At 42.5% G+C, this 13,263-nt stretch overlaps 1 protein-coding gene across 3 annotated transcripts in view; it reads right to left on the reverse strand.

The window, feature by feature from the left end:
- MND1 (meiotic nuclear divisions 1) overlaps window positions 1-13,263 on the reverse strand; it is a 110,665-nt gene that overhangs the window by 14,291 nt on the left and 83,111 nt on the right. For all 3 annotated transcript variants that reach the window (XM_056562557.1, XM_056562567.1, XM_056562550.1), the window contains exon 6: window positions 6,810-6,924. In XM_056562557.1, the coding sequence (XP_056418532.1) occupies window positions 6,810-6,924 (115 nt within the window). The remainder of the gene's footprint in view (window positions 1-6,809; window positions 6,925-13,263) is intronic.

Below are 13,263 nucleotides of genomic sequence, written 5' to 3' on the forward strand. Positions count from 1 at the left end.
TATTTTATTTTGTGGTGTGGTAGTGTAGTGTTTTTAGGGTACAGTCGCACGGGCGGGGGTTCACAGTAGTTTCTCGCTGGCAGTTTGAGCTGCGGGCGAAAATTTGCCGCAGCTCAAACTTGCAGCCGGATACTTACTGTAATCCTCCGCCCATGTGAGTGTACCCTGTACGTTCACATTGGGGGGGGGGGGGACATCCAGCTGTTGCAAAACTACAACTCCCAGCATGTAGGGTCTATAAGTGCATGCTGGGAGTTGTAGTTTTGCAACAGCTGGAGGCTCCGTTTTGGAAACAGTGGCGTACCAGACGTTTTTCATTTTTATTGGGGAGGGGGGCTGTGTAGGGGAATGTGTATATGTAGTGTTTTTTACTTTTTATTTTATTTTGTGTTAGTGTAGTGTAGTGTTTTTAGGGTACAGTCGCACGGGCGGGGGTTCACAGTAGTTTCTCGCTGGCAGTTTGAGCAGCAGCAGAAAATTTGCCGCAGCTCAAACTTGTAGCCGGATACTTACTGTAATCCTCCGCCCATGTGAATGTACCCTGTACGTTCACATGGGGGGGGGGGGGGGGGGGGGAACATCCAGCTGTTGCAAAACTACAACTCCCAGCATGTACGGTCTATCAGTGCATGCTGGGAGTTGTAGTTTTGCAACAGCTGGAGGCACACTGGTTGTGAAACACAGAGTTTGGCAACAAACTCAGTGTTTTGCAACCAGTGTGCCTTCAGCTGTTGCAAAAGCTACAACCCCCAGCATGTACGGACAGCGGAAGGGTATGCTGGGTGTTGTAGTTATGCAACAGCGGGAGGCATACTACTTTGGCTGGGGATGCTGGGGATTGTAGTTATGCAACAGCTGGAGACACACTGGTTTGCTACTTAACTCAGTGTGCCTTCAGCTGTTGCAAAACTACAACTCTCAGCAGTCACCGACAGCCAACGGGCATGCTGGGAGTTGTAGTTACGCAACCAGCAGATGCACCACTACAACTTTCTCACTGTGCACCACTACAACTCCCAGCATGCACTTTAGCTGTTTGTGCAAGCTGGGAGTTGTAGTTACACAACAGCTGAAGGTACACTTTTCCATAGAAAGAATGTGCCTCCAGCTGTTGCAAAACCATAAGTCCCAGCATGCCCATAAGGGAATGCTGGGAGTTGTGGTGGTCTGCCTCCTCCTGTTGCATAACTACAGCTCCCAGCATGCCCTTTTTGCATGCTGGAAGCTGTTGCTAAGCAACAGCAGGAGGCTGTCATTCACCTCCTGCTGCTGCTGATCGACGCTGCAGGTCAGTCCCGCCGCCGCCGCCGTCGTCGTTCCTGGGGCCCCGATCCCAACATTAACGCCGGGGATCGGGGTCCCCAGCACCCGGGGTGCACGTCCCGCACCCGCTCATGTCCTCCGGAAGAGGGGCGGAGCGGGTGCGGGAGTGACACCCGCAGCAGGCGCCCTGATTGGTCGGCCGGGAATCCGCCCGACGAATCAGGGCGATCGTGAGGTGGCACCAGTGCCACCTCACCCCTGCAGGCTCCAGCTGTTCGGGGCCGTCTCTGACGGCCCCGATCAGCCAGTAATTACGGGTCATCGGGTCACTGGAGACCCGATTGACCCGGAATCGCCGCAGATCGCTGGACTGAATTGTCCAGCGATCTGCGGCCATCGCCGACATGGGGGGGCATAATGACCCCCCTGGGCGATATGCCGCGATGCCTGCTGAACGATTTCAGCAGGCATCGGGCACCGGCTCCCCTCCGGCTAGCGGCGGGGGGCCGGGAATGGACAGGACGTACTCCTACGTCCTCGGTCCTTAAGGACTCGGAAACGGGGGCGTAGGAGTACGTCCATTGTCCTTAAGGGGTTAATAAATGTTCATTAAACTGGGATGTGAAAAGGAAAAATTTGATTTTGTACAGTAAAATGCTGGGGTTACCCCAAATTTTTCATTTTCACAAGTGGTATTAGGAGAAAATGTCACCGTAAATTTGTGTAATATATTTCTTTGGAGTAAGGACATACCTCATATCTTGGCGTAAACAACTCTGCGGGTGCACACCGGTCTCGGAAGAGCAGGAGCGCAGTCAGGGGCCTTGAGCTTCTACATAGCTGCCTATGGAGCCAGAACAGCGGGACCCCCCCTCAAGGAGCGTTACATGGGGTAAATTACTAACAAGGGGTACAGTGGGACATAATATTATAAAACAGGTTATGTTCCCAGAATGATGAGCCAGAGCATAGCCAAAACTAAAAAATATGCCCACCCCAAACCCTATGCTCTGAATCATCATTCTGGGAATGTGATGTGTGTGGCCGTCCCTAACCTGTTGCCTCAAATGCACACCCTGCTCAGGTGGAGAGAGAGAGTGCTGCGAATTTGAGGCAACATAAAAAGTCCCAGATGATAGTGACTCAGTGACCCATGACCCATTTTTGGAAAAAATACCCCCAGAGGTCTTATCAGGGTTTATTTTTTTAAATTTTTTATAAAAGAGTTTTTGGGGCAATTTAGTGGTTTATGGGGTTAAAACTTGGAATGTACTCGGTACATTGGGGTCAAATTATGGGAAATTAAAATGAATAGGGAAAATTTAGTACCACATGGAAGTCTGATACTCCCTGAAGCAGATTTAATGCAGAGGCCCGGATGATCGGGGCAAGTGTCACATTGAGTGGTGGTGTCCTTCCGAATCCCCCTCTTGTGACACACTCTGCATCTTTTCTGGGATCGTCCCTTCTTTCCAGTGTGGGGGACTTCACCTGGAAAGTGTTGGCCTGGGACGATCCTGGCACATATTACTTCAGTTCCTTGGGAAGTCCGGCCTGCTCTTTCCCGGTCACCGAAGATCAGGACGCGTACGCGTACGTCCTTGGTCCTTAAGTACCAGGGAGCTAGGACATACGCATACGTCCATGGTCCTTATGTGGTTAAAGTTTCCTGCACAACATTGGGAATGCCAGTGAAATACTGTGAGAACAGAGTCTATAGATTTATCAAAACCTGTGCAAAGAATAAATTGACCAGGTGCCCATAGCAGCCAATCAGATTGCTTCTTTCATTTTTAAGAGGCCTTTTAAAAATGAAAGAAGCGATCTGATTGGTTGCTATGGGCAACTGGTCAACTTTTCCTCTACACAGGTTTTGATAAATCTCCCTCATAGTGTGGCCAGATGAGAGCAAAATTGTCTGGATGCCATAATGCACACCATGTTTGAAGGAGAAAATTCACTGCACATCACCCTAACATACCATACCAACAGTGAAGTTTGGAGGTGAGAACATCATGGTGTGGAGCTGCTTTTTGGCAAATGGTCCTGGCAAACTTCACATAATTAAAGAAAGAATGAATGGGCAAATTTACTGAGACAAAAATCTTCTGCCAGGATGATGAAGATGAAATGAGGGCGGACAGTTCAGAAAGACAAAATTCTCAAACACACAGCCAAGGAAACTCTTAAATTGTTTCAAAGAAAAAAATAAAGCTGCTAGAATCGGCCAGCCAATCATTGAAGGTGTAATCCAGAGGAAAATGCTTTCAAATAAACAGGCAATAGAAAGTTATACAGGATTGTAAATTACTTCTATTTAAACATCTTAATCCTTCTAGTACTTATCAGCTGCTGTATGCACCACAGGAATTTCAGTACTTCATTCCAGTCTGACCACAGTGCTTTCTGCTTCCACCTCTGTCCGTGTCAGGAACTGTCTGGAGCAGGAGCAGGAACTGTTCAGAGTAGGAGAAAACCCCATAGCAACCCTCTCCTGCTCTGGATAGTTCCTGACACGGACAGAGGTGGCAAAAGAGAGCAGTGTGGTCAGACTTAAAAATTACACAACTTTGTCAGGACATACAGCAGCTTATAAGTACTGGAAGGATTAAGATTTTTTTATATACAAGTAATTTACAAATCTGTATAATTTGTCACCAGTTTGGGCCAAAATCACATCAGAACAATGCATACCACTAGTTTCTCCATACAGGAGGTGTATTGAAGTGATATACTTATCTATCTATCTATCACACGTCAGCACCAGGAAGAGGAATACACCTAAGGCCAGAGCAGCGATACCAGAGTTAAAAGTTGAAGTTAAACACTGGAGTACCGCTTTAAGCACTAATATTTAATAAAAGAGGGATAGCTGCAAAGTGGCTTGCTAAAGCTTTTATTAGATGAAAAACCTCCTGCCTGCACGTCAAACAAGAAGCTTCATCAGTAAAGCCAAGATGTCAAGCTAAAAGTCTTTGTCTCTGAGCCTTTATGTCTAAATTATTACATGTTTTATGCATGCAGCTCAAATGTGACCCCAAGACCTAAGATATTGGGTAGCAAGACTATGCCAAGTTAGTTATATTGTTTTATATATGCAAAAGTAGTATACAAACTTAGTAAATCAGAAGCAAGTTAAAATTTGGGCTGCGTGCATGAAACATGTAGATTAATTATTTTAGACATAAAGGCTCAGAGACAAAAATTGTCTGATTGGCATGTAGCAACCAATCAGAGCTAAGCTCTCACTTCTCAAACTTCCCAGGTAAAATGAAAGCTGTGATTGCTTGCCTTGGGCAAATCATACCGTTTCTTGTTTCAGAAAGAATGATAAACCTGAGCCAATAAGTTCATACAAACTATGGGGGGGAATTTGTAAAATAGCACTCCTGACTTTATGTGACCACAAATTGCACATTTTGCACTCGTTTGTTCAACAATTTGTGAATTTTTTCAACTTTACCATGCCTTTGCTATGTGGATGTGGTTTAGTGTAAATTGGACAAAAAGGGGTATGGCTTTTCACTCACTCCAGATTTACTACATAAATTGTAGCAGAAATCTACACTACCTTGGAGCTAGAGTAGATCCTAAAAGCGTGGTGAACGGGCAGCCCCTGCAGTACCTGAATTATTAGGAGCAGAGCGCCTCTTAATAAATCAAGCGAATCAGAAGCCAGATTATTTTACTTAAGACCAGTGTATGAAATGCTGGCCATAGTAAATTCTCACAATTGTGAGTTTTTTTAGAAGACATTTTATGAGGCAAAGTAATGGAAATCATATTGGTGTACAGCATACAATAATAATTATTAATATTTAAATAACCCCACAGCCTGCAAAATAGCAGGTACATGTACAGGTAAAACCATTAAAAGTAAAAAAAAAGAAAAAAAAAAAACTTATCCAAACAATAGTTGGGAAGGTCCTGCTCACAAGAGCTTGCAATCTGCAAAGCAATGGGTGTGAAAGAAAAGGTAAAAGTAGTTATTCTGTACAATGGTCCAGTCACCTATTTCTAAAGAAAATAAAAAAACAAGGTGGTAAACATAACGCTGCATGGACCCCAGCCTATGTATGCATCATTAAAGAAGTACATATGAGTGTATGGAGAATAGAGAGAACTATTAAAGGAAAGGATCCGGTTCTAAGAAAGCATGTAGAAGGGTAGAATGATAGAAGGGTAGAAAGAATAGTGTTTTTATGGCATACAATAGTAAATCTGTCAGCCCATCTGCACACTAAGAACTGCAGACATGGGCCGACAGGTGCAATAACGTAAATGTTTACTGTACTAAAGCTGAGGGCCTTTGCAGAAGTTATAAAAAAAAAAAGGTATTTTAGGGGCTGAAGTGAAGTAGCTTAGCCCTACCTCCTTGCACTTTAGCCCAGAATAAAAACCTTATTTTATGTTTTCGTCATAGGCCCTCAACTTTTTATTGCATAACTCAACCAATTGCAGCCCGGGCCTGCCATGTTACGCTGCAGCTCAGGAAGACAATCACATCCGTCACCGTAGGTACTGTGGAAGCGCTGGAGGGAAGTAAAGGTTTATTTTGTTATGTTAGGTACGTTAGGCAGCATTAGGAGGGTTTAGGTCTGTGGTGCAGACAACTGAAACTAAACAATTGTAAAATTGAGACAGGTTGCTTAAAAAATTAATAAAAAAAAAAAACATACTCATCCAGAGTAGGAGCAAATCCCTATAACAAACCTCTCCTGCTCTGGACAGTTCCTGAGACAGACAGAGGTGTCAGCAGAGAGCACGGTTGTCAGATAGAAAATAACAACTCAACTTCAGCAGTTGACAAGTACTGGAAGGATTAAGATTTTTTAATAGAAGTAATTTACAAATCTGTTTAACTTTCTGGAGCCAGTTGATATGAAAAAAATATGTTTTTTACTGGAATACCCCCTTTAAGTCCACATCGCTCCATTGGTTCTGTATGGGGCCGCTGAACATTGCCAAGAGCTAAACTAATACATTTTTGGTGGGCTGCTCACATGTGTTGTGTACCAATTATTTTGGGGACAATATCATGTGGATTGGGGATAACTTCAAGAGATATGTAAACCCCTTTAAGGTGCTAGTCTAAAGAGGTAAACCTCATTGAGCACAGATCATTAAAAAATTGGAAAAAAGGTATGACAGTTGGCCTTGCGCATAAGCTTAATATAGGACTCCTATTTAAAAAAAAATAACATTACTACCTTTACTGTACTTCTTACCACCCTTCAAAGTGCTATTATGTGGAAGTAGAAAGCTAACCACTATGGGGGAAAACTTAGCATTACACAGTCGTTTTCAAATAAATCATTATACAAATAATGGAGCAGCATATATATATATATTTTGTAGCAGCTCTACACTCTGGCTAAGAGGTAATGCATCTAAACAGAGGACTCCCCACCATTCACTCAGAATTCCTTAATAAACTATATGAAGTTAGGTTTTCTAAAATGGACCATCCCTTTAAATAAAAAAGATTAATTAGTATGAATTTTGTATATCTCAAATTGAATTTCTACTACTAGAATTGAACTTACGAATCTCATCAATAACATCTGGATCACATTCTTTGTACTTTTCCAGCTCTGTTGTTAGTTTCTCTCTTTGTTGCCTCATTGATGCAAGTTCCGCAGCCAGCTTTGTTCGCTCTTCCTGTAGGATATCAGAATTGCGTCAGTTACACAGGAATTAAACATAGAGTATATATTCACAGTTGAATGCCATACTGTATAAAGTTATAATACTGTATAAAGTTATAATAAGAACCTATACAGTGGTCCCTAAATTACAATGGCCTCAGGTTACAATATTTCCATCATACAGTGGACTTTTCTGGACCATTGTAACTTGAAATCAGTCTCAACATACATTGCTCCGTGCAATCAATATCTGCGAAACATGTCAATGGCTGGAAGAAATGACCAATCAGAATGGGACTTTCACCTGTATTACTCAAGTGCATTCACTGGCTTGTTGTATGGTAGCGCCTCCCTATAGTACAGGAAGATACTACATGTCATTATACTACCTACTACACTACCTACTCTACCTACCTGTGCCAGGGTTAACTGCTCCTTTGGACACCAGGTGGGGGTGAATCCATTTAACTTTTTTTATACTGTGTGTACTGTATAGGACCCTAAGGAAGAGTCTGTCTACATAGACAGTGATTTACAGCTTTCAGCAGCTATTTCTTACTTTTATATGTAAGGATTTGCTTTACCTGTATTAGTTAGTATTAGGAGAATTCTCACTTTCTCCTATTTATGGATGACATTTTGGGGCTTTAGAACCAATTACAGTGATCCCCCGACTTACAATGGCCCCAAAATACGATCATTTAAACATACGATGGCCTCTCAGAAGACATCGTATGTTGAAGGCAGCATCAACATATGATGCTTTTGTATGTCGGGGGCATCGCATAAACGGCTAACTGGCAGTGCAGACTGCTTCAGCTGCTGCCGGATAGCCGTTTAATGTGCCCCGTACGCATGCCCCTGTGAGTGTCAGTCATCTGTCCCCGACGTTCCGGACCGTCCTCTTCATGCTCCGCTACATAGCCGTTGCTCTCATTTGTCGTCATTACGTCGCCGCGCACTCCGTCCCATCATCCAATAGGAGAGGCGTGTGCAGCGACGTGATGACGGCGATGGAGAGAGACGATCCAGGGCAGCGGTGACGGTCCGGAGTGGTGGGGACACCCTGGGGACATGATGACGGCGATGGAGAGCGACGATCAAGGGCAGCGGTGACGGTCCGGAGTGGCGGGACACGTGAGTATAACATTCTTTATTATTATTGCACGGATCCCTCAACATGCGATGGATGCAAGTAACAATGGTTCATTTGGAACAAATTACCATCGTATGTTGAAGGATCATTGTACCAGTTATCTATAAAGTTATGGGGGGACATTTATCATTGTTTTTTTGGTAAGCGAATTCTGTAGGCATTTTTTTTTGCTTTGGTTTTGCTTGTGTGACATATTTATCATACACAGGGGGTTGATAAATTTGGCTCACATGAGCAAAAACCAATAAAATCACTTTGGAATACCATTTTCTTAGCACGCTTAAGCAAAAAAAAATGTGTGTATGTTTATTACATTTTTTTTTACCACTTTTTTCCCCCTAAATGTACTAACCCATTTTTTGTTTGTTTTGTTTTTTCTTTTCATTTCAGATACATCTATCCGGTGGGCTACTTCAGATTTGGTGGACTACGATGGCCAGTGTTTTTGTTTAATAATAACAACATTTTGTAACAAGGGCTTGTGGGGGAGTGTTTTTTGGAATAAAAGTTTTGTTAAATGTGTTTTATTTTATTTTTTATTTACTTTACACGCTTAGTAGTGGAAGCTGTTTTATAGACGAAGTCCATTACTAAGCCTGGGCTTGGCGTTAGCCCCAAAATCAGCTAGCGATAACCCCCCCAATTATTACCCCGGTACCCACCGCCGCAGGGGTGTCGGCAAGAGCCGGTACCAACAGGCCTCGAGCGTCAAAAATGGCGCTCCTGGGCCTAGGCGGTAACAAGCTGGCATTATTTAGGCTGGGGAGGGCCAGTAACAATGGTTCTTGCCCACCCTGGTAATGTCAGGCTGTTGCTGTTTGGTTTGTATCTGGCTGAGAATAAAAATACAGGGAACCCTATGTGTTTTTCTTTAATTATTTAATTATTTATGGGGAAAAAAACGTATAGAGTTCCCCACATTTTCATTCTCAGCCAAATACCAACTAAGCAGCAACAGCTTGATGTTACCAGGGTGGGGGAGGACCATTTTTACTGCCCTCCCCAGCCTAAATCCAGCCAGCCTGTTACCGCCTAGGCCCGGGAGCATATTTCAGCTCTGGGCCTGTTGTTACCTGCTCTTTCAGGCACCCCTGTGGTGGTGGGTATAGGGGTAATAACCGGGGGTTAGTGCTAGCTGTTTTTGGTGCTAATGCTAAACCCTGGCTTACTAATGAGTCTGTCTATAAGACAGCTTCTACTTCTAAGCCTGTAAAGTAAAAAAAAAAAAAAAGTTTAAAAAACTTTTATTCTAAAAAACACTCCCTCACAAGCCCTTGTTAACCATTTAAAAAAAATAAAATAAACACTGGTCATTGTCGTAGTCCACAGGATACATGGATCTGAAACAAGAAGGAAAAAAAAAAAGAAAACAAGGAAAACAGGTTAGTACATTTATTGTAACCAACCCACACATTTCCCACATGCAATGCACCACATGACTACAACTCCCAGCATGCCCTAACAGTATGGACATAATGGAAATTGTAGTCATGCAGCAGAGCTGGGGGGGAGATGTGCCCCCACTGCATGACTACAACTCCCAGCATGCCCTTACAGTAAGGACATGCTGGGAGTTATAGTCATGTGGCACAAGTGGGTGACAAGCTTGTCATCTACCCGCCCATCTAACACAAACCCCCCGTGCCGCACAACTACAATTTCCAGCATGTCCTTACAGTAAAGACATGCTGGGAGTTGTAGTAGTGTTGGGTGGGCAGAAGAGGTGCGGGCTGGTGACAATCTTGTCACCCTCCTGTACATCTCCTACCCACTCGTCCCACTGTGCCCGTGAAATGAAAGTAAAAAAAAGAGACTTTTTATGCGACTTTTTTTTTTGCACAGCTTCGCTCCCCAACCACTTGCCCACATCTACCACCCACCCGCTAGCTATTGCAGGACTACAACTCTCAGCATGCCCTTACAGTGAGGACATGCTGAGAGTTGTAGTCCTAACACCTTGCAGGCAGGTGGAGGATGTGAGTGGGTGCTGGGGAGCAGAGCTGTGCAAAAAGCTGCGCAAAAAGTCTCACGTGTGACTGTGCGACTTTTGTAAGCAAAAAAAAAAATAAGCTGCTTAAATCCCTTGATAAATCTCCCTCACGGTCTTAACATACAGTGGTTTTAACATACAATGGTCATCCTGGAACCAATAAATATTGTAACTTGAGGGACCACTGCACTCACCTGCCATGATACCCCACAGCTGCCACACAGACGATGCCGGGCACCAGTTCTCTTGGTTACATTCTGGTTGCAAATGATGTGCCATCCCTGCAGGAACTGTCCTGCTTGGTCAATCACTGGTCACAGTGGTGTCCTGCCTAGGCAGCTACATGAGATTGTTATTTACCCCATCCCCAGCCAAATATAATTTTTTTTTTTAAGCTGTTACAGATGTATCTGTTTATCTTGTCAACTGTCACTCAAACAGAATATTTTAAATGCAGCTCTGTCCAATAATGCAGACTGTAACTCTGGGTCTGATACTCAAATAAAGGAATTCTGATGATTTATAACCAGGAGCAGGATATCTTAGTTGCTGAATATATAAAAAAAAAACTGGGAGTCTGCTGAAAGTAACATTGTTTATATTAAATGGAAATGCGCAAAAACTAGAAAACTGCCTCAGCTGGATATACTGCAATGTATTTGTGGTTCAGTATATTTTACTTCATCCAGTTAAAGCATTATTGTCATAAAAAAAAAACTTGAAGTGTCAATCAGACATGTTAAAAGTTGTTGGTTGCACTGGGTCTCACTCCTAGCACCCACTGCGATCGTCATTAGCCAAAGAAGCAGGTTGTATTGTACTCCGCACCCCAGTCGGCTGGGTTATCCATCTAGATGTGCAGATCTCCTCTCAGTCCTCAGATGCATTTATTATAAGTTAACTAAAATGACAGTAACACATATTTGGTATCACCATGTATGTAATTGTTGGAACTAATAAAATATTATGTAATTGATTCCACAAGGCAATGGCATAAATGAATAAAAAATATCTAATGGCAAATTTGCTAATTTTTGGTCACAAAAAAAAAAATGGAATTAAAAGTGGGCAAGTAGAAACCAGGACGACTAGCGTAGGACTTGGAAAGTTAGTGTGGCAGCTGTGGAGGATCAGGAGGGGTGAGTTTAGCTTGTTTTTTAAACCTGGACCACCCCCAGCCATAGAGGAAATTTTTGTTTTCCCCAGTCAACCATTTAAATACAAACAATATAAATACTTGGGATGATAACTAAATGTTTATACAACTTGTATTGTGTGGGCAGGCATTGTCACTGAATGACCTTGCAGGCCACTTTCTGACATTTGTTTGTGATGTAGGGGTATTGCCACCGATATCCCTACCTTCAAGGTTAAAGCGTTACTGTCATTAGTAAGAAAAAAAAATGCTTAAATGAGTGTAATAATGTGCCATAAGACCTGTATGTAAAATACCTTTTGATCTAGCTATTCTATTGTGCTCAGTCTTTCTCAGTCTTCTGAATTCCATTCACAGGCTGGGGGTGTATCCCCTGGAGCTCATCTCCTCCCCCCTCCCCTGCCATGAGATCGGCACAAACATTTTTACATTTGCAAAGCTTTCAAATAAAATGCATGCTCTATATATCTCTAATGCAGCTATGCTTACTCTATATATCTAATGCAGCTATGCAGGCTCTATATGCAACTCTAATGCAGCCATGTAAAACTATATGGTGCAAGGACAGAAGAAAAACCTGCTTTTTTAAATTTCCACAGCTTTATAACCAAAGTGCATGCTTTTTATAACCCTAAAGCAGCCATGTGGAACCGATATGGTGCACATACACAAAAAATAAGTTTATAAAAAGACCAAAGAGAGACCATTTGGCATATATATAATAGTTTAGCACCTTGTATTGCTTGTAACTGTGCATGAGGATGCTTCTCAAAGACTGCAGCTGTCTGGATCAGCATAGAGATGACGACACCTCCATCCCCCCTCCCTTCACATATTTCGGTCCTTCTTTTTTTTTTTTTTTTTTTTTTTAAAAGGACCAAAAAAGGCAGACATTTCTGGGTTTGTTTGCAAAATGAAAAAGAAAGAGACCCCTAGTGGCCAAAATGTTTAAACCCTTTTTTCACTTTTTAGCAATCACATTTTTTTTATAAAGTATTTTAGGAAAACGCTTAGTTTTTAAGGAAGTATTAAATGGAAAAAAAAAGTTATTTCTAACGACAGTAACGCTTTAATAGCACCTTTTAGGTGGGTATCAACAAAAGTATTATAACAAGGCTTATTTTAGAGAGCAGTGCACACATTTACATCAGGCAGTATAGCTTATTGTCAGGCTGTTTCCCAGCAAAGCAGCACTTAAATTAGGGAAACAGAGGGAGATCACAGCTCATAAATTCTTACTAATGGATTTTCTGATACATACTAGAGTTAATGTCTCCTCTGTATTTATTAAAAGACATACACAGCTTGTTACAGAATGCAGAGCATGCAGGAGGTCATAACACACTGGCACTCTATGAGTAGGGGACCAAATTATGTTGTCCCAAGGGTCTATATACACTGCTCATGAGGAGTACCAATCAACAATATAGCAAGTTGATTAGCACTTGTTTACTTTAATTTTTACTTTTCAATGTGTGCAATTGGTCATATAGACCACTTTATATTATTGTCGGCAGCACATTCCAGTGATTGACAACAAATGAGTGTGCTATCTTTTAATCGTTGGGCATGTTCACACTGGACAATGATCGAGAGCAAATTTTCATATGAATGATTGTTTGGGTGACAATGACCCTGTACAAAAGGGCCTTAAAGGGAATATGCCACCAGTTTCAAGCGGTCTGGAAAAGGCAGAATAAAACACTGACAAACTTCCTTGGTACAGTGATATAAGATTCACTATTTGGGTTTAGGGAGAGCTCAATCAATCGGGGCTGGCAGAGCAGGGAAAAGCCACAAGAGGCTACCCCAGTGACTTGGTACCCCATTCCCCACTGGTGCTCTATATAGGATTAATCTGAAACACCAAAGTATTTTAAGGTGACTTATGAATCACTGCACAGAGAAAGCCTGTCCCCGTTTCATGCTACCTGTGGATATGGCATAAGTGTTTAAATGTTAGAGTACTCCTTTAATAAACATTTCCCCTTTTTCCATTTTTCATCTTATAGACAGGAGCACTTCCCAAACTGCATAGAGGGATAGGGTA

This window comes from Hyla sarda, chromosome 1 (genome assembly GCF_029499605.1).
Source record: "Hyla sarda isolate aHylSar1 chromosome 1, aHylSar1.hap1, whole genome shotgun sequence".
Taxonomy (NCBI): Eukaryota; Metazoa; Chordata; class Amphibia; order Anura; family Hylidae; genus Hyla; species Hyla sarda.